A 22,693-nucleotide genomic window follows, 5' to 3' on the forward strand; every position below is an offset into this window, starting at 1 on the left:
TTACAGCAGAATTATTACTCCATGCTCCCCCTTTGAGATTGGCTTGGGAGGAAGAGCAGATTTCATCTCTCTATGTTTTTCAAATTGACAGATGGTTATGTGCAATAGTAAATGCCAGGCTAAATCTGGACTGATATCTTCATATCCTCTTGAATCAGAAAATAGAAATACTAAGCTGACTTCTTTCCTCACTAGGAGATGGAATGGTACCAGAGCCCTATTGTGCTGATGAATACATGCATGAACAAAAGGGTAGGCCGTGATGACAAAAGGGGTGGGATGTGATGTAAAAGGAGGCGGAGCCATGGTGTGTGATTGGATGGGGCAGGTTGTGACATCAAAGGGGCGGAGCTATGGCACACGATTGGCAAGAAGCCGGCAAAAAGGTGAGTTTTGACCAGACTGGGGGCAGGCCACGGGCTTTTGTTAGGTGTATTACAAATTTACCGGCAGCTACATTGCCGGTAAATTTGTAATTACGGTTCAGAACTTGGCAGGTGTTTTACCGGCTAGGCCGGTAACATACCGGCCGGGTGGCAACCCTATCTAGAAAGAGCAGGGGACACAAATCCTGAAAACCAGTGCTTAAAGGGGTTATTTAAATTTTAGCTAGATTTTAGTATGATGTAGAGAGAGATATCCTGAGACAATTTGTAATTGGTTTTCATTTTTTCTTATTTGTGGTTTTTGAGTTATTTAGCTTGTTATTCAACAGCTCTCCAGTTTGCAGTTATCTGGTTGCTAGGGTCCTAATTCCCCTAGCAACCATGCATTGATTTGAATAAGAGACTGGAATATCAATAGGGGAGGGACTGAATAGAAAGAGGAGTAATAAAAAGTGGCAATAACGATTAATATGTAGCCTTACAGAGCACTTGGTTTCAGATAAGGCCAGTGACCCCCATTTGAAAGCAGGAAAGAGTCAGAAGAAGAAAAAAAAAATTCTAAAAAATAAATAATGAAGACCATTTGAAAAGTTGCTTAGAATTATCCATTCTATAACATAATAAAAATCAACTTAAATGTGAACCTCCCCTTTAACCTAAAGCTGACGTGTCTGAGTTTTCTCAGTTAACTTAAATGGGGGCGAGTGGTTTTCCGCTGACTCACTGGCACTAAAAGGGAATCCTGTCCGGCCACCAGCAGGGAGAATCCCCTATGAATAAAACATGAATGGAACATCCGAGCACAGCAACGAAAGGGTCAGTAAGGGGGCAAGAAAAACCACGTGACTAAGATTCAAGCCCTGCCTACAGCATAACCAACCTAAGCGTGCCTCTCATTTCCTCCAATTAGGAGCTGCGGATTGTGGCCAATCAGAAAGCCGCTTTCATGTTGACACCAGGAAGTGCTTTCCCTTGTGTTTGCTTGTCAGGAAATGAGTTGAGCTTCTAGGTTCTGTTTGCTAAGGTGGAGCAGTTTCGTGTCTCACTGGGAAGTGCAACATTCATGTTCCTGGAGGTGAGTGCAGGACGGTGTGGGGCGGGCTAACTTATCTTTCAGGGGTTACCGGCAGTGTTGCAGCCATCCCTCCCTGTGCTGCGAGCGTGTGTCAATGCTCCAGTGGTAAAGTCATAATCCACTTATTGGCACGAAAATGTCATTTTGAACAAGATCCGATACACATTCATTACATATTCCCATAGGCTTTGTATATGTGTCTGATTATCGTCTGTGCACTGCTGGTTCTGACTCCTGAAGTGCCAATCAAGACTGAGAAGCAAAGAACAGAAAGAAATAAAGTAGAGTGGAGAGTTAACTCCCTGTGACATTTTCTTTTATGGATATTTTTATTTGAACAGAGACACAAGGGGAAAGTTCAGGGAGATTTAGTCACCCGGCGACTAATCGCCTCTTCTTCGGCGACTAATTTCCCTGAACTGATTTTCCCCTGACTAGAATCTAAATACAGGTGGGATGGCATTCAGGTGCTTCGTTTTCCAAAGTTACCTCACGAGGAAACTTTGGGCAACTTTGGAAAGCGAAGCCGGCGGGGTGGCAGTTGGATCGCTTTGTTTTCCGAAGTCATCTCACGAGGAAACTTCAAGCGATCGAAGTGCCATCCCGCCAGCGATTTACATTCTAGCTGGCGGGAAGGCATTTTGGGGAGATTTTTCACCCTAAGGCTAAGGGCACACTAGGCGATAGCGCCGCGATTTGACTCGCGGCGACTTTTCGCCGCGACTTTTAATCCGCAATCGCTGGGGAAACTTTGGCGCTGGCGTCTATGGGGAATCGCGACAAATCGCCAGCGTAAAAACACACGCGGTGATCTTTTTTATATTGTCGCTCGAAATCGCGCCGCGAGTCAAATCGCGGCGCTATCGCCTAGTGTGGCCTTAGCCTAAGAAGAAGTGATTTGTCTCTGGCCGACTAATCTCCTCAAATAGCAGTGTGTCTCTGCCCTTAAAGGGGAAGGAAACCTAGTCGGCGCAAACCCCCCACCCTCCCTCCCGTTTGTTGCCCACCCTCCCTCCTCCCCCCTGGACTACCCATCCCGCTGGGCAAATGCCCCTAACTTGTTACTTACCCTTCTGCGCAGGTCCAGTCCAGGGAGTTCACAGACGACATCTTCTTCCACGCGATCTTCTTCCTGCTTTGAACGGCGCATGCGCAGTAGGATCATTTCGCTGGTACAATCTACTGTGCATGCGCGTGACTTTTGGCGCATGCGCAGTAGATCCGTACCGGCGAAATGATCCTACTGCGCATGCGCCAAAACGCCGTTCACAGCAGGAAGAAGATCGCGCGGAAGAAGATGTCGTCTGTGAACTCCCTGGACTGGACCTGCGCAGAAGGGTAAGTAACAAATTAGGGGCATTTGCTCAGCGGGACGGGTAGGCCAGGGGGGAGGAGGGAGGGCAACAAACAAAAGGGGGGGTGGGGGGTTTGCGTCGACTAGGTTTCCTTCCCCTTTAAAGAGCAGACACCAGGGAACATGTAAATCAAGCCACTTTCCATGCAGTAGGTACATAGAAGGTTATACCTGCAGGCATGCTGGGTGAAGATCAATAAAAGAAAAGGAATATGCAGGAAATGTAATCTGATTTCCTTAGGAATAGAGGATTTTATTTTATGTTGAGGTTGAGGAGTGCATGTAGTATAATGTGAAAATAAATCTGTCTTTAGGGGCAACTACTAATATCTATCTATCGATCTATCTATCTATCTCTCTCTCTATCTCTCTCTCTATCTCTCTATCTCTCTCTCTATCTCTCTCTATCTCTCTCTATCTCTCTCTATCTCTCTATCTCTCTCTCTCTCTCTCTCACACACTCTCTCTCATTGGGTTTAAATTACAATTATAGAGTAAAGGGACACTGACATATTCTTTAGCATATGCTAGGGGCACAGCGGCTGATATGGTGCCACTCACTGCATTAATATATAAATAGGTGGCAGTATGTGGTCCCATTCTGCAAACGGGTGCTACTTGTAGATGACATCCAGCACTCTAGCCTAATACTCGGGAGAGATTTCAAATCCAAATCCGTATAGGGAGAGAAAGAAATGACCAAGTCAGAGACGCAAATGCTGGATCTGCTGATGTCTGCACACTAGGCTGGGGCCAGTGCAAGGCTCCAGTAGTCCCAAGTATCAATGTAAACAATACCTTGAATACTGTATCCAGGGACTTGTGCACTCCACCCGGCCACAAATGAAACGTACGTGGCATGTATGCTGCTGGGTCTGTGTCTGCAAGTGTAAGAAACACAACTTTGTCTGTGCCGCAAGTCAAGTGTAAGGAAGTGGGTGGAAATAGGTTGGCTGCAGAAGGGGAAATTGATGACCGGGTTGGGATGGCAGCTCCAGGGGGTCCCGGACACCCCAGTCTGACACTGGCTGTATTCAGCACAAAATGCATCCTTGGGACCACCAAATTAGAAGTTTAATGGGTGGGAGAGATAAAGATCAAAGACCCAAACTTTAGGGAAGGCCAGGAAGGGTGAAACTGACAGAACCATCAACACATCCTTGAGTCAAAAAAAAAAAAAAAATCCATATATAGTTATGGGACCTGTTATCCAGAATGCTCGGGACCTGGGGTTTTCTGTATAAGGAAACCAAAAACCTGCTTCCAAATGCCTCTTGTAATATTAACCTTTCTTCCTAATTTCCATAAACAGGTATGGGACCTGTGGTATTCTGGAGATACCCTTACATCTTTCTGTAATGTGGATCTCCATGCCTGAAGCCCACTAGAAAATCATGTAAACATTAAATAAACCCAATGGTTGTGCTTCCAATAAGGATTAATTATATCTTAATTTAATTCAGAACTTTCTGGATAGGGTTTGTACACCTTTGCGGTAACTTTTTAGTATGGTGTAGAGAGGGATATTCTGAGAAGATTTGTAATTGGTTTTCATTTTGTATTACATGTGATTTTTCAGCAGCTCTCCAGTCTATTTCAGAAATCTGGTTGCTAGGATCAAAGTTACCCTAGTACCCATGCATTGATTCGACTAAGAGACTGGAATATAATAGGAGAGGAACTAAATAGAAAGATGATTAAAAAAGTAGCAATTATAATAAATGTGTAGCCTTCCAGAGAATTTGAATGCTGGAAGGAGTCAGAAGAAAAAGGAAAATAATTCAAAAACTATACAAAATAAAAAATGAATACCAATTGAAAAGCTGCTTAGAATTAGCCATTCTAGAACTAAATGTACTAAATATACAAAAAATTTGAAGGTGAACCACCCCTTTAAGGATTGCCTGCTATGTGCTTCCCTTAGGTGCCTTATAAACAGAGATCTGGAGATGTACTCACTGAGCCACCTTGGGCTGGTACAGGTATAGGATCTGTTATCCGTAAAACCCCAGGTCCTGAGCATTCTGCATAACCGGTCCTATACCTGTATATGAACAGCTCTGCAGCAGGTAGGATTATGCATGTAAGCTTGACATTACTTGCTTAAAGGAACAGGAATATCAACAATGAAAATGTTTTAAAGTACACATATGAGACCTGTTATCCAAAATACTCGGGATCTGAGGTTTTCTGGATAACGGATTTTTCAATAATTTGGATCTTTATGCCCTAAGTCTATTAGCAAATCATGTAAACATAACATTAACCCAAATAGGCTGGTTTTGCCTCCAATAAGGATTTATGATATCTTAGTTTAGATCAAGTACAAGGTACTGTTTATTAATGCAGAGAAAAAGAAAATCATTTTTAAAAATTTGTGGAGTCTAATGAAGATGGCCTTTGGGTAATTCGTAAGTATCTGGATAACTGGTTTCCAGATAACGGATCCCATACCTGTAATGCAAATATAATGCAGTATTGCAGCTATTTAAAGGAGAAAAGGCTCAAATTACATAGGAGATAACAGATAATCTCTGTAGAACACAATGGTGTTATCTGTTATTCACTATTTAAACGTGTGCCATATAGTCTTCTTTCAATTTCCGCCATTGCTACACAGCAGCTTGTTTATATGAACTACAGTAGTGTTTGTGAAACAAACAGATCAGTTTTACCAGTGCAGGGCAACAATACATGATATTTTCATTACTCATTTTTTTGGTGTTATTGTTCCTTTAAGGTCCCATGTGCAGACTGGTAAATTCTGGGGTGGGGTTTTATTCCAAATGGATTCATTCCCGGTTTGCCCACCCTGCTGATGTCACACACACAACTATTTTGGCAGCTTTAAAATTTGCACATGGGGGGGGGGGGGATAATTAAAGTAGACAGCACTGTGCTGGTTACCATTATACAGGAACTCTTATATACTGTTATCCAGAATACTCAGAACCTGGAATTTTCTGTATAAGGTAGGGATGCACTGAATCCACTATTTTGAATTCGGCCAAACCCCCAAATCCTTTGCGAAAGATTCGGCCGAATACCGAAATTAGGTATGCATATGCAAATTAGGATTCGGATTCGTTCGGCCTGGCAGAAGGATTTGGCCGAATCCGAATCCTGCTGAAAAAGGCCCAATCCCGAACCGAATCCTGGATCTGGTGCATCCCTAGTATAAGGGGTCTTTCTATAATTTGAATCACCATAGGTTGTCTTCTGATAAATAATTTAAATATTAAATAAACCCAATAGATTTATTTTACCACAAATATGGATTGATGCAACTTAGTAAGGATAAAGTGCAAGGTACAGTTTTATCATCACAGCAGAAGAGGCAATAGTTTTTGAAAATGTGAATTATTTGAATTAACTGGAGTCTGCCTTCCCATCTTTTGTAGCTTTCTGGATAACTGCTTCCAGATAACAGATACTATACCTGTACCGCAATTTTCGTCGCTACTGTAGGCTTCCTTTATAGGCTAATATGTCCAAAGGAAAAAAAATCACTGGCACAGGCCACTGACCTGGCTCCTCCTTCATTGCACCTGACACAGATAATAACATACTGCAATGGACATCCAGATTTTGTTTACCATATACTGATGTAGGGATTGTGAGAATTTCTAATATTCAGCTGCTGGCTTGAGGAACCGTAACATCAGAAAATTAAGGTGTTTTAAAGTAATAAAAATATAATGCAGTATTGTGCTGCACTGGTAAAACTGCTGTTTTGTTCAGAAACTCTACTATTGTTTATATAAATAAGCTGATGTGTAGCAATAGGGGCAGCCATTTTAAATTTAAAAAGGGGAACTATTGCGAAAATGAAAATTTCATATAAGCTTCAGCATACTGAAATAAGAAACTTTCTAAATACAATCAATTAAAAATTCTGTACTGTTTCTGAAATAATCAAGTTTATCTTCACACTCCGCATCTGTTTCTCTTCATTCTGTCTTCATGCAGCAGTTGGGTGTCAGATATTCATTGACAGTTAGATCCAATATATCTTATAGGGGGGCTCCTTGTGCCTAAAAGATGTATTAGAGATCACTCTATTAAAATCACCAGGCATCATGTCTCTCTACATGCAGGATTTCTGCAAAAGGCAAAAGTTATTTTGTTTGTACTGAAATTAGTTATTTGAGTGAACTCTAATACATCATCATTTATCTGACACCCAACTGCTGCATGAAGACAGAATGAGGAGAAACAGATGCTGAGTGAGGAATAGTGACGATAAACTTGATTTTTTCAGAAACTGTACAGAATTTTTAATTGATTATATTTAGAAAACTTTTAATTTCAGTATGCTAAAGCTTATATTCAATTTTCATTTTCACTACAGTTCCCCTTTAACCTGTGCCACATAGCCTTTTTCAGTTTACGCCATTGCTACACAGCAGCATATTTATATAATCTATAGTAGTGTTTCTGAAGCAAACAGATCAGTTTTACCAGTGCAGGGCAACACATATTCTATTGCCATTACTTTAAAACACTTTAATTTTTTGGTGTTACTGGTCCTTTAATTAAACTCCCATGGTAAATCCTCCCTGCTTAGCTTGGCCATCAATGTGCATAGTTGTCTTTGTAACTACTAAGATATAGACAGAGTGTGCCAAGCATTTCTTTACTGCAGTGGTGCCCAAACATTGGCTCATGGGCAACATGTTACTCACCAACCCCTTGGATGTTGCTTCCAGTGGCCTCAAAGCAGAGGCTTATTTTTGAATTCCTGGCAAGTTTTGGTTGCATAAAAACCAGTTCTACTGCCAAACAGAGTCTCCTGAAGGCTCACAGTCCATGTAGGAGCTACCAATAGCCAATCACAACCCATATTTGGCACCCTCGTGCTTGTGTTGCTGCACAACTCTTTTTTTTTTTTTACATTTGAATGTGGTTCATACATAAAAAAAAAAAAGATTGGGGACCCCTGCTTTGATGTGTAGAATCTTTCGCGGCTCAAATGATGCTAAAAAAACATGATAAATGCAGCGGGATGGGCACCCGCAGAGGAGGGACAAAGCTAACTATACTAAATAACACATGCACCTGCGCTGCAGTTTATGGAGCTTCGAAGCAGCAGGGGGTAGGGCAGTGCAATAAAAAGAAAAATTGAATTGGAAAACAACATTTCTGTTTAGCAAGAAGAGAACATTGAGTCCCTGGAAGAGTTTATGACCCCTAGAGGTCTAGAGAGATCAGCAGCTCAGCAAAAAAGTGCCACAAACTCAATGCAAATCTAACAGTCATTGACCAGCACTTTGACCCAAAAGTTATCCACTTAGCCCTTCCTAATTTGATCTGAACCCACAATTTCATTACCACTGCCCTGTGTCACCTCAATATTTGTAAATATAGAGAATATGTAGAGAGAAGAGAGTTCGCTCTAATATAAACATGCTGCATTCCAGCCAAAGTCATTACTTTCTATAAATGATTGCTTGCTTGTTGGATAAACTGGAAAGAGTTTACTGTTGGAGTCGGCTTTTGGGATTGTAATGATTCATATCTGATAATCCCACATGCCTCTGCCCAGAGCACTTAAAGGGGACCCGTCACCCAAAAAAATAATTCCAAATCCTATTTTATCACATTAGTCAAACAAAATGAACTTTAATTACCCTATATAACGTATTTGAATCTTGTTTTTCTTCAGTCTGGGAACCCCTAATTATAGCAAGCAGGCAGGAGCCATTTTGTGGACACTGTTATTAAGGCAAGTCTTGCATCATCTCAGAATCTTGTTTGTCCATCCCCATGCCCTGGCTACACAATTAAATGGTGAAGAGAACGGGGAATGTGGGGAGAGCAGTGACATGTAGGAAGTGCTGAATGGAAAGTGAAAGTAATTGTCTGCCCTGCCTCTATGCCTAGGCATAGAGGCGGGGCATACAATATTTGATTGACAGCTGAGATTTTTAAATGAGTTTACAGCAGCTATGAATGCTTTAAGAAAAAATAGAAATTGAGTTTCATGTTTAATTTGAGAAGGACTTTTATTATACAGATTTTTGTGTCTGGGTGACGGGTCCACTTTAAAATTTAACATTACTGTTCGAGGCACATTTATTAAGGGAGAAGGAAAGCTACCGAAGCAGTTTATTGCCAATAGGTTAGCCACAATAGTGCAAGCTATAACACTTTATTTATTCGGCAGAATGCTTTAACATAGCTGAGTAAAGATCTCTACACACTGTCTCTGTTTGTTTAGGATAGCAGCTGCCATATTGGCTTGGTGTGACATCACTTCCTGCCTGAGTCTCTTCCCTGCTCACACATAGCTCTGAGCTCAGACTATAGCATGGAGGGGAGGAGGGAGGGATAGAGGAGCAAACTGAGCATGCTCAAGCCCTAGCCCTTGAGGTTTATGCTAAAAGAAGGAAGTCTGATACAGAAGCCCATGTGTACACAATAGAAGGAAAAAAAATGCTGTGTTTCTTTTGACAAAGTACTCAGAACAGCATTACTTTGAGGGTTTTCTGGTGTATTCATATAGACCTTTCTGATAAAGCTTACTTACTTTTAACCTTTCCTTCTCCTTTAAGGGTCGAATTTCGAATTCATGTGTTTTTTTTTTTTTTTTTTAAACTCGCATGGATTTGATTTTACTCCAAATTCGAACATTCGATTATTTATTGAAAAAGTATTGAATATGTAAAACTCTTGACTAATTTTACAGACTCAAAAACAAGATCAAATTCGGCCAAACGAGATTTGAGTTTTTTCTCTGAAAAAAACTCGAACGTCAGGCTACAAACAACTCCAAATCGGTCACTGCACCTCTCCCATTGACTTATACAGTAATTCGGCAGGTTTTAGGTGGCGAATAGTCAAATTCAAATTCTTAAAGGGCCAGAATATAGTAAATCTCAAAAATTGAATTAGAATTCCCTGGTTGAATTTGACAGTTTTGACCATAGAAAAAATTCGTAAATTCACATTTTAAATTCGACCCATAACAAATCTGCCCCTTTATGTTAATAATCTGACAGCCTCCGAAACTTTTATAAAATTGGATATTAAGCTCCAGGAGGGGGTAAAGGATTCTGTATTGATGGTGAAACAATTTTTCCAGCATGGGTCCAGTTCTCCATAGTAACAAGTCTGGTTTGAATGAGTAACTACTAGAAGATGAGTGAGCCTGAATAGATACTATAAGTTTACATAACCCTGGCAGAATTTGTACAATGTATTTAAGAAAATGTGACTGATCAGACAAAACACAATTCTTTTATATTTTATGTGATTCAAATGAAACTTTAGGCATGGGACAATAGCACAGTCATTAAACAAAGCAGAGTAATAAAGGAACTAATAAAATGATCCTGTTGAAAAGTTTTCATACCCGTAGTTCTTAATATCTTATTGTCCCTCTGTCATTAATGATGGCTTGCAGTCTTTTGTGATCGATGTGAATGAGGCTCTTTCATTCTTATGCAGTAGATGCTCTCTGGCTCCTGTAATTCTTTGTCTGGAATAAAATGGGTGCTTAAAGGAGAAGGAAAGGCCTATTTACTTGAAGAAGGAAGCCTTGTGGTGCTCACTGGAAGAACCCCTGGAGTGGTGCAGTTTTCTCCTGATAGGAGCACCACCCGGGTGTGAGGTAAGTACATACAATCACTTGGGGTACGTAACTTTTGGCACCCCCCAAGTAAATAGGCCTTTCCTTCTCCTTTATTTCCCCACTCCAGAACCTTTTTATGTATTTATTTTTTTTGCTGCAACCACTGTTTGGTCAACTGTGCCTTATGTTTTGGATCACTGTCATGTTTAGAAGTCCAAGTGCCACCCCACTTGCAACTGCCAGACTGATGAATGCCAATTTTCTTCCAATATTTTCTAATCTGCTGCCTTACCATCCATTTTGACTAAATTTCTGGTGACACCTTTTACCCCCCCCCCCCCCCCCCAAAACATCAGAGATCCACCTCCATGATAAAGCATGTATATAGTGCTATTCTTCCATGGCTACCTTGATTTTGCAGCCATCAATGTAGCCATTATAGGGCACAAAGTAAACTGGGACACAGGGAGATTAAAGGGGAACCTTTATGGAAATGTAATATAAGCTTCAACATACTCAAATAAGAAACTTTCTAAATACAATAAATTAAAAATTCTGTTCTGTTTCTGAAATAATCAAGTTGATCTTCACTATTCCTTTCTTATCATCTGTTTCTCTTCATTCTGTCTTCATGCAGCAGTTTGTTGTCAGATATTCAATGACAGATCCAATATATCTTATAGGGGGGATTCCTTTCCAAACAGATGTATTAGAGCTCACTCAAATAACGGATTCTCATACAAAAAAATATAACAAATTAACTGCCTTTTGCACAAATTCTGCATGTAGAGAGACATGATGTCTGGTGATTTTAATAGAGTGAGTTCTAATACATCTTCTAGGCAAATATATAAGATATATTGGGGCAAATTCACTAAGCCGCGAAGTGCCGAACGCTAGCGTTAATTCGCTAGCGTTTGGCATTTTCGCTACTGTGCAAATTTTCTAACGAACGCTGGCGTAGTTTCGCTAGTGTTACTTCGCAACCTTACGCCAGGCGAAGTTTCGCTAGCGACGAAACTACCCAAATTCACTAACTTGCGCAGTGTACTGAACGCTACCTTTTACGCTAGACTTCCTTCGCCACCTCAGACCTGGCGAAGCGCAATAGAGTAGATGGGGATTGTTTAAAAAAAAAAGTCAATTTTTTTTCTAAGTCCCAAAAAAACGCTGGTGTGTTTTCTACATGATGGCTGATAGGCTGAAAAAGATTGAAACTTTTTTGGGGCTCCCCTTCCTCCCCCCTACATTTCCTGACTCATGGCAACTTACCTAGACAGTGGGCACATGTGTATTGCAAAATAAAAATTTTATTTGCTGATTTGAAGGTTTTCTAGGCATTTGTAGTGCAGATACGTGTTCCTCCATTGAAATTTGAATTTCGCGCCGTATGCAAATTAGCCTTCGCTAGCGTAACTTCGCTTTATATAGCGAATCAACGCTAGCGCAACTTCGCAACCTTACGCTACCCCTGTGCGCAACTTCGGATTTTAATGAATTTGCGGAGCCCTGGCGAAACTACGCCTGGCGAAGTGCGGCGAAGTTGCGCCTGGCGCAACTTTGCATCTTAGTGAATTTGCCCCATTGGATCTAACTGTCAATGAATATCTGACACCTAACTGCTGCATGAAAAGGGAATGAAGAGAAACTGATGCTGAGAGAAGAATAGTGAAGATTAGTTCAGAAACGTTAGATTTTTTAATTGCTTGTATTTAGAAAGTTTCTTATTTCAGTATGAGGAAGCTTATATTACATTTTCATTTTTGCTATAGTTCCCCTTTAAGTGACTTGACAAAGAGCTGGCACAAGGTATTTAACATGTGACAAACATTTTAACATTTCCAAATTCTGATCTATATTATTACGGGATTGGACTCACCAATATGTACAAGGGGTTCAGGTGCACATGCCCTAGCAGGTTAAAGTGATCTAGTCGGGATAGGACTAGAACATACACGCGCGTCTTGGCCATAGCGAGTGAAAAAAAGGAATGGATTTCGGCAATATTGCGTAAGAAATCGTGACAGTTGACAGTGGTGTTTAATATGATCAGAGAAGGAGAGAGAGGAGTCTGTGAAGTATATGTTTATTTAAACGACCAAATTACCGCTGGCAGCGCTGGAAAATGTATCCACGGGAGACGGTAGGAATAATATCAATATCTGGCTTTATTTAAACATACATTGTGGTATAATAGAGAACATATAATGTAAAGAACATATAATGTTTCATAATAACATCAAAAGATATTATCGTTATATTGACGATCTCATATTGATATGGGAAGGTACAGAAATACGTTTACAACAGTTTGTTGATTACTGTAATGATAATGGGAAGAATATCTTTTTTACATACAAATTTAACCCTTCCACGATTGATTTTCTAGATATCCAATTTTCCTCCCAAGAAGGTGTGATACACACTGATATATACAGGAAAAATAGTAGTAGAAATGCCCTCTTACAGCGACAGAGTTGTCATCCTCAACCTCTGCTGGAGAGCATACCAGTCGGACAGTTCATCAGGTTACGGAGGAGCTGCTCGACTTGGGATGCTTTCCAGCAGAGGGCTATGGAGTTGTGGGATAGACTGCTGGATAGAGGGTATGATACTAAATCTATAAAAAAAGCCTATGACAAGGCAGTATTAAGAGATAGGAGAGACTTACAAAAAACAAATAAAGATAGTAATACACCAAATGAAGCATGAGGGACACAAAAAATGAATAGAATGAGGTTTATTACAACTTATAACCTAGAGGCAAAGAAAATACAACATATAATAAATAGACATTGGCATGTATTAAAGTCGGATCCATTACTCTCACAATTAGGTTTGGCGAAACCACAATTCACGTATAGACGGGGTTACAATCTGAGAGATAAGTTATCCCCTAGTATGTTACCTGATAGGATAAATGAGAATAGAAACTGGTTACATATGGTAGGAACATATATGTGTGGCGCTAACATTTGTAAATGCTGCAAATTTATAAAAGTATCTAAGGAGATATGCAGTACGAGTAATGGCAGGATATATAAGAATAGAACATATGCCAATTGTAGAACTACAAATCTTATATATCTTGCCACGTGTCGATGTGGTAAACAGTATGTGGGCAAGACTAAGAGGAGACTGAAGGATAGGGTACTGGAACACCTAGCATGTGTGAATAGGAAGGATGTATCATCAGCTATCGCAGCACATATAATGGATGAACATGAAGATAATGTAAATTTTGTCTCTTTCCAGGTTATAGAGAATGTGAGAATGGGGAAGAGAAAAGGAGATTATGATAAAGTACTGTCAAAAAGAGAAATCAAATGGATGTTCACACTGGAGACAGTTACACCACAAGGTTTAAATAAAGAGTGTGACGTCAAGTATTATATAGATTAAGGCAAATCATTAATAATGAAACAAATAATATTAGGAATGAATATATAATCTGGGGAGAGACAAACATAAGCACCTGTGAATAAATTTATAACAAATGTAAGTGACTTTATATATATATATATATAAAAAATCAAATAATAATACGCTTACTGATTGTATTATCTAAGCTAAGTTACATTTTTTATAGAAGTATTTAACTTACGTGTTGAGAAAAGAAAAAGTACATATTTTTGAATTATTGTGACAATATATACCTAATGCAGAGTAATAATACATAGTTCTTTTAGCAATATTATGATGTTGATAATCTTATGAATTATATAATCACTTTTATAGGTAACTTAAGTCTTTTTAAAAAAATTGATTGGCACTATCAAATGATATATATATTTTTTACACTAATGGTATGAACTATGACTTTCCACATTTTTTCCTTAAATATTTATGAAGTACATATATGGTGTGATTTTACAACATATGAAACTTCCATGTTATATAAATTAAAGGTGAAACAATATGTACAAGCACTATGTATACTAACTAATTGATTAATATGTAACACGTGTGAACACAGCTATTTATTTGAACGTTTACGTCACTTCTATTGAACTCTGAAGAAGTGCCCAGTGTGGGGCACGAAACGCGTTAGTTTTTGGCACTCCCACTACTATTATACCACAATGTATGTTTAAATAAAGCCAGATATTGATATTATTCCTACCGTCTCCCGTGGATACGTTTTCCAGCGCTGCCAGCGGTAATTTGGTCGTTTGTATGTGAATGCTCGGCTGAGTGTTGCCGGGATTCCGCGATAGCCGCGGAGGACGTGGGAGAGAGGAAGGAGTGGGGAGAGCTCCGCCATCGACTTCTCTTTTTGCTAATAGTATATGTTTATTTAACATGAGATCCCACTTAAAGGGATACTTTCATGGGATTTTTTTTTTCTTTTCAGAATTCTGCACTGAAATCCATTACTCAAAAGAGCAAACTGATGTTTTCTTTGTTTTTTTTTAAATCTGACATGGGACTAGACATATTGTTAGTTTCCCAGCTGCCCCAGTCATGTGACTTGTGCTCTGATAAACTTCAGTAACTCTTTACTGCTGTACTGCAAGTTAGAGTGATGATCACCCCCCCTTTACCCCCCAGCAGCCTAACAAAAGAACAATGGGAAGGTAACCAGATAGCAGCTCCCTAACACAAGATAACAGCTGCCTGGTAGATCTAAGAACAACACTCAATAGTAAAATCCAGGTCCCACTGCGACACATTCAGTTACATTCAGTAGGAGAAACAACAGCCTGCCAGAAAGCAGTTCCATCCTGAAGTTCTGGCTCTTTCTGAAAGCACATGGCCAGGCAAAATGACCTGAGATGGCGCCTACACACACATGTTAAAACTAAAAAAAATACACTTGCTGGTTCAGGAATGACATTTTACATGGTACAGTGAATTATTTGCAGTGTAAACAGTGTAACAGAAATAAAAACTACTCCATAAAAATCAGGGCAGAATTCCTTTAAATTCTAGGTCACGGTGCCCAAAAGGTAGCTCAGGATCTACCAGTAGACCTTTAGTTGGTGATCAGTAGATCTCAAAATATGGTCAAAAAACAACTTGTCTAAATCATGCGTTTCATGCTTTTCATTTGGATATTTATTGGGTTATAGTCGCATAAGAAATAATTGTTTGTTAAATATAGCAATATTCATTTTCCCATAAATCAGTATTTAAGTAATATTTTCCATGGAACAGAATGCTTTTATGGATGTAGATCATAATGGGACAATGTCACTAAAGTAGACCCTGCATTAGTAAAGTATGGGCACTCCTGTTCTAGGTCAATTCCTCATCATTAGTTCAAATGATTTTGAGGCCCAATTTTTGTTCAATTATCTCCTTATTGTTCATTTCAACACCACTAGCCCAGAGAATCCTGTATTTCAGTAGACTTTGCTTGTGGGTTTTTCTTTGCATCCTGACAATTTTCCTGGCAGTTGTGTCTGAAATCTGTCTTGTTCTGCCTGACAGAACCTCTAATTTTCCTCTTCTTAATCAGAGTTTGAACAGTACTGATTGGCATTTTGAAATCTTTTTGTATCCTTTTCCTGATTTATTAAGTTGAACTACTTATGCTCACAGATCCTTTGACAGTTTTTTTGCTTTCTCCATGCTTCAGTAATCAGCAAAGTCAGTGCCATCCTGGATAAAATGCACAAGGGTTTCTCAAGAGAAGAAACTCGTTGACTGTTTATACACAGACGCTAATTACAATCAAACAAGACGTAGGTGTAGATAATTTCCCTTCTGCCAACTCATATTATCAGTCTAAGCAAGGGAACGTCAACTTTTGATCAGGGCAATCTCTGCAGTGTTTTCCGTTACCATTATGATTACAAAGGACACGCACAATTCTGTGATGAAAAATCTAATAATAATAATAATCCAAAACAAATAAAAGACCTTGTTCACCTTTAAATTAACTTTTCATATGATGTAGAGAGTAGTGATAGTCTTAGATAATTTGTTTTCATTTTTTATTATTTGTGGTTTGTGAATTATTTAGCTTTTTATTCAGCAACTCTCAAGTTTCTAATTTCAGCAATCTGGTTGCTAGGGTCCAGCATACCCTAGCAACCATGCACTGATCTGAATAGGAGACTGGAATATGAATAGGAGAGGCCTGAATAGAAAGATAAGTAATAAAAAGTAGCAATAACAATACAATTAGATGAGGCCAGTGACCCCAATTTGAAAGCTGTAAAGAGTTAGAAGAAAAAGGCAAATAATTAAAAAACAATTAAAAATAAATAATGAGGACCAATTGAAAAGTTGCTTAGAATTCACATTTCTTTAAAAGTTAACCTGAAGGTGAACCAACCCTTTAATGGAAAATGAGTGATTCTGCAAAATACCAAATATCCCAATCCTACAAATTCTGCCAAAGGTATGTAAACTTATGAGCATAAGTATTCTTCCTGCTGCTTAAAGGGGTTGTTCACCTTTAAATGAACTGTTAGTGTGATGTAGCGAGGGATATTCTGATACAATTTGCTATTGGTTTTAATTTTTTATTATTTTTGAGTTATTTAGCTTTTTATTCAGCAGCTTTCCAGTTTGCAATTTCAGCAGTCTGGTTGCTAGGGTCCGAATTCCCATAGCAACCATGCATTGATTTGAATAAGTGACTGGCAGATGAATAGGAGAGGCTTGTATAGAAAGATGAGTAATAAAAAGTAACATTAGCAATACATTTGTAGTCTTGCAGAGGATTTGTTTTTAGGTGGGGTCAGTGACCCCCATTTGAAAGCTGCAGAGTCAGAAAAAGAAGGCAAATAATTCAAAAGCGATAAAAAATAAATAAATAAATAATGAAGTTGCTTAGAATTGGCCATTCTATAACATATTAAAAGTTCACTTAAAGGTGAACCACCCCTTCAATGAAGAAAGCTAATCAATGATCGGCTCCCATGAACTCTAAATTTGACCAATTGAAATGTATTAACAAAATCAAATTTTTTTTAAACTCTGGCGAATAGGATCGACCTGAAAACTCGATTCGAGTTTTTTTTTTTTTCTGAGAAACAACTCAAATGTCGAGAAGGCGGCAAACAGCAATTTGTCAGGTTTTAGGTGGTGAATAGTCTTAATTCAAGTTCTTAAAGTGCTTGAGTATGATAAATCTCAAAAATCTTATTCAAATTTTTTTTAAAAACTCTGATCGAACTTGAATAACTCCCTATGCGAATCTGACAGTTTTGACTATAAAATAAACTCGAAAATTTGAATTTTTAATTTGACCCTTGGTAAATCTGCCCCATAGTCTATCATGAGCGGGATGGGGATAACAGACATATGCCAGGAAGAAGGTGGGAGCTCAAGCAGTGAATCACTTGAATAAATCAGAGTAAAGAGTTGTGCATTATTCCAGCATCAATTTCTCATTAATTCCTTGCCTGAGCTCACAATACATTATACCACATGCTCCTTTGCTTCTGTGTCTTTATTCGCATCCCTTGCTCCAATTAGATCTTTTGATCCATTCAGATCCCCTGCTCCATTCAGATCTTTTGCTGCACTCGGGTCTAAGGTTGCCACCTTTTTTGGGAAAAAATACCGGCCTAAATATATATATTTAGATTTTTTTTCCTATTAATAACATTGGGGTTGAGCATAATTTTTACTAATATACTGGCAAGTTGGCAACCCTACTCGGGTCCCTTGCTCCACTCGGGGTCCCTTGCTCCACTCGGGGTCCCTTGCTTCACTCGGGGCCCAAATCTGTCCGTTGGACTTTACCATGATAAGGATAAGACCTGCCAAATAAAAACAAATCTCTTTTATAAGTTGTTCCTTCAGGATGGATGGTACTGGCCTATCGTTTGTAGCGGTGAGGCCCATGGCAAAGAGCCAGTCTTGGGGCCCTTTCATTTATATCAAGTAGAAGTGCCCAGCTATTGTTACATTATTCTCAGACAGGCTTCAGACAGTTTAGATGTCCGGCCTTTTACATCTTTACTTACTGTACTATATGCTTTCTTTACATATACATTTTTTCCTGTATCCACAGAAGCCCGTCACAAGCCTTCTTTTTTTACCCTTCTGAGTACATTTGCTCTTTGGAAGGGCAGTTTTTAAACAATAGCTCTGGGGAGGGGTGGACACATTTACTCATGTTCTCCACACTGATAACTCTGTCTACACAGCAGTCCAGTAGCTGCTGCATTTGTGTCCTGAGTTTGACGACACTGTGTGAGTTTGTGTCTTATCCGTGTGTTTCCTCTGGGTCTATCAGTTTCCCCCACACGTATACAGGCAGATTGTGTGCTGTGTGACTGATAGGGAAAGTAAACTCCACTGGGGCAGGGAATAATGGGCACAATCTCAATAAAGTGCTGTATATATGTTTTAGCTGTATATAGCTAAAGAATAGTAAATTATACATTCTTGGGGGTTTCTGTGTATCCTTTGATACAGAAGTGTGAAATCCTTTATCTGCATTCGTTTCTATGGTCCTAGTGTTTAAGTTGTCGGGCACATCTGTTCAAGGAAACCCATTGTAAATAGCTCCGTTTATGATGATAGACCCCCTTTATTGATTGAATGAGGTCTCTAAATTGCTTGTGTAATAGAGGCGCGTTTGCAATGTATTCCGCCATCATAATAAATCGGTTTCTTGACAGTGAGGTTAATCCATTACCTTTGTGACTTCTTCTGCCTCACCTTGTGCCTGCGCTCAAGCCAATCCTATGAAACACAAGATTGTTCCTTTACATTGCACCGCGGGTTTCATCACTCGCTGAGTTTGTTGTGCCGCACTTATTCTTCTGTGCTTCATTCACATTTTTTATTCTGGCTGAAAAGACTTCCCCGCTTCCCATATCACACTGTGCCATTTCTATGGTAACTGCACGTGAAGCTGGAGGCTGATAGCCCCCCCACAGGCAATGTGAATGGCAAGTAATTAGCTTGATGGCTAGTGGAACACTTCACTTGCACAAAGGCCCGGCACCCCCATTAAACTGACACTGCTTGTTTTGTGTCGCCACCCTTCTACCTGCAGCTCGCCATATCCGTTATTAAAGGAACAGTTCCGGGTAAAAATAAAAACTGGGTACATAGATAGCCCTTGTAAAACAAAAAATATTTCTAATATAATTAGTTAGCCACAAAAATAATGTTTAAATTAATTTTCAGTAGCCTCAAGCTTTGGAAAGATTACAGAAAGATCTCTTTTCCAGAAAACTCCAGGCCCTAAACATTCTGTATTTTTGGAATTTAAGGATAATTGCATTATGTGATTCTGAATACTCTGTGTCCATAGTGTCACACATGCTAACAAAATACTGATTTCCATGCAAACTGTTTTGGGCCTGCGACTGTGATTTTAGCAATTTGGGTGGATCAGTAGCACCTCAACTCTCAATCCTTTTCCTTGGTGTGCTCCCAGAACCCCTTTTAATTTAGAGGTTATCCTACAGGAAAACGTGTCCCAGTATGGTTGGAATAAACCCCATCCTTTTAAGTGGTTCTGGGTTTTAGTTCTTGGGGAACCCTATATACACCACGGGGGGGGGGGGATCAGCCAGTAGAACGAATGATTTGGTTGGATGACATTCATTTCCAAAATAATCCAACCAAGTAGGTAGGTGTCAGTATCTGGCTAGATGGGAAAAGCCAGGATTATCATATAGGATTTATCTCTTCATGGGTATGGGGCTTTGTAATTGTACGTTCATTAACATGTAACTAAAATCCTTTTTTTTTTTTGGTGTGAAATTAAAACATGCTTTTGTGAGCTAAAGGAGAAGTAAATCCTATAAAAGATTTTGACAGAGGTTCAGCACCCCTTCAAAGGGATACTGTCATGGAAAAACATTTTTTTCAAAATGAATCAGTTAATAGTTCTGCTCCTGCAGAATTCTGCACTGAAATCCATTTCTCAAAAGAGCAAACAGATTTTTTTATATTCAATTTTGAAATCTGACATGGGGCTAGACATATTGTCAATTTCCCAGCTGCTCGAGTCATGTGACTTGTGCTCTGATAAACTTTAATCACTCTTTACTGCTGTACTGCAAGTTGGAGTGATATCACCCCCCTCCCTTTTCCCCCCCAGCAGCCAAACAAAAGAACAATGGGAAGGTAACCAGATAACAGCTGCCTGGTAGATCTAAGAACAGTACTCAATAGTAAAATCCAGGTTCCACTGTGACACATTCAGTTACATTGAGAAGGAAAAACAACAGCCTGCCAGAAAGCATTTCTCTCCTAAAGTGCAGGCACAAGTCACATGACCAGGGGCAGCTGGGAAATTGACAAAATGTCTAGCCCCATGTCAGATTTCAAAATTGAATATAAAAAAATCTGCTCTTTTGAGAAATGGATGTCAGTGCAGAATTCTACTGCTGATGCGTTTTGAAAAAAACATGTTTTCCGATGACAGGATCCCTTTAAGTTAACTTTTAATATGGTCAGCTTTTCAATTGGTCGTAATTATTATTATTATTATTTTTTTTTATATAGTTTTTTAATGATTTGCCTTCTTCCGACGAAGTCCTGCTTTTAAATGGGGGTCACTGACCCCATCTAAAAAACAAATGCTCTTTTAATATTACACATTTATTGTTATTGCTACTTTTTATTTTTCTTCATGCCTCTGAATAAAAAGCTAAATAACTAAAACAAACACAAAGAATAAATAATGAACACCAATTGCAAATTGTCTCAGAATATCACTCTCTACGTCATACTAAGTTACTTTAAAGGTGAACAACCCCTATAGCAGTTCCCTTTCTTGGCTACTGTTGGGCCCACTTCTGAGTGTCGGTACCAATTCTGCTTTTGTGAAGTTAAGGGATTGCTGGAGATCATCAAAAAACCAGGTTACATCTCTCATTGAAGCTTATGTGGCTACAGGGCTGATTGATAGTCAATTCAATGCACCTATTTCTATGCTACCACTTAATCTTAATTACTTGTCTGCCTTGAATATGTAATTAATATTAAGCATATGTACTGTATATGTATATTGTCAGTCCTTAGGCTCAGGTAAGTGACGGCAGCCCAGAGCATGTCAGTAGAGAAGAAAATTGGGAGCTACTGGGACATATTAACAGGCGAAGATTTTTACTGCTGAAAGGCTTTGGGTTGGTGCAGAAGCTAAAGATATACTGGATCAGTGGTAGGAGTCTTTACCAGTTAATGAGAAACATATCACCCTGGCTGTACTATATCAGGTCCATTAATACAATATTCTGCATCAAATGTTAAATCTAAACTAAAAAAAGAATAAAAATCTCCCTCCAACAAATATTTTCTGTTCTCTTGCCTAGTGATATCTTGTTGAAGACATGATTGATACATTGAAGGGCTGGGCGGAATACTTGGTGGAATGGGCTGCCAAGGACCCATATGGTTTTCTTATAACCGTCCTCTTGGCCCTCACCCCGCTCTTCCTGGCGAGCGCAGTCCTGTCATGGAAAATGGCAAAAATGATCGAGGCCAAAGAACGGGATCAGAAGAAGAAACAGAAACGTCAGGAAAACATTGCTAAGGCCAAGCGGACAAAGAAGGACTAAGAGGGATAACAAAGCTGAGCCTTTTGTAATGGAAATAAAGTGCCCTCCTCACAAGGACGCTCTTTCTATTCAGCCTTTTTAACATTTGTTTCTTAAATGGATAACAAAAAAAACTTGACCAACTAAAAATTCCATGTGGTGCTCTTGATGGTAGGTATTCATCACTAGTTAAAGCCTTAACAAGTTATTTAGCAACACCGAGGCCGAGTCCCACTCATTGCAGTTATGAGTTATAACTATAACCGCCTTCTAACCCTTTAACTTTTAGATTTGTTAATTTTTATATCATCAACGAACCCGTCACTGTTCATACGCCCCTCCATGTACTGAGTGGGGTATATTTGTTTTTTATATTGGTACAAAGCAACCCATAGATAAAATATAAATGCTGTTTCTGGACTTGTAATTTGAGGTATGAGAAATTTGTAGAAATGCTGTTCATGTTTAATGTGAGGGCAGAGACACATGCTCGGATTTTGGGGAGTGTAGTTGCCCAGCGTCAAATCTCCTCTTCTTAGGGGCGACTAATCTCCCCGAACTGCTTCCTGCCGGCAGGAATGTAAATAGTCGGCGGGATGGCAATGGGTGCGCTTTGTTTTCCAAAGTCGGCTGAAATAGCCTCACAAGGAAACTTCGGGCGACTTCGGAAAACAAAGTGCTCACAGTGCCATCCCACCACGATTTAGATTCTAGCCGGCGGGAGGCAGTTCGGGAAGATTAGTCGCCCCGAATAGGCGATTTATCGTCGGGCGTCTACATTTTCCCTGAATCTGAGCGTGTGTCTCTGCCCTAAGCCATTTGTTTTTGCTGCTTTCTCTTGGA

The 22,693-nt window shown here is 39.4% G+C and overlaps 1 protein-coding gene across 1 annotated transcript; it reads left to right on the forward strand.

Moving 5' to 3' along the window:
• Positions 1–1,382: 1,382 nt before the first annotated feature.
• Positions 1,383–21,928, forward strand: smim15.S (small integral membrane protein 15 S homeolog). Its single transcript, NM_001171793.1, is given in 2 exon segments — positions 1,383–1,461; positions 21,626–21,928. A coding segment is annotated over 1 exon segment (228 nt). The 5' UTR covers positions 1,383–1,461; positions 21,626–21,643; the 3' UTR covers positions 21,872–21,928.
• Positions 21,929–22,693: the final 765 nt, after the last annotated feature.

The sequence above is a fragment of the Xenopus laevis genome, chromosome 1S (genome assembly GCF_017654675.1).
Source record: "Xenopus laevis strain J_2021 chromosome 1S, Xenopus_laevis_v10.1, whole genome shotgun sequence".
Lineage (NCBI taxonomy): Eukaryota > Metazoa > Chordata > Amphibia > Anura > Pipidae > Xenopus > Xenopus laevis.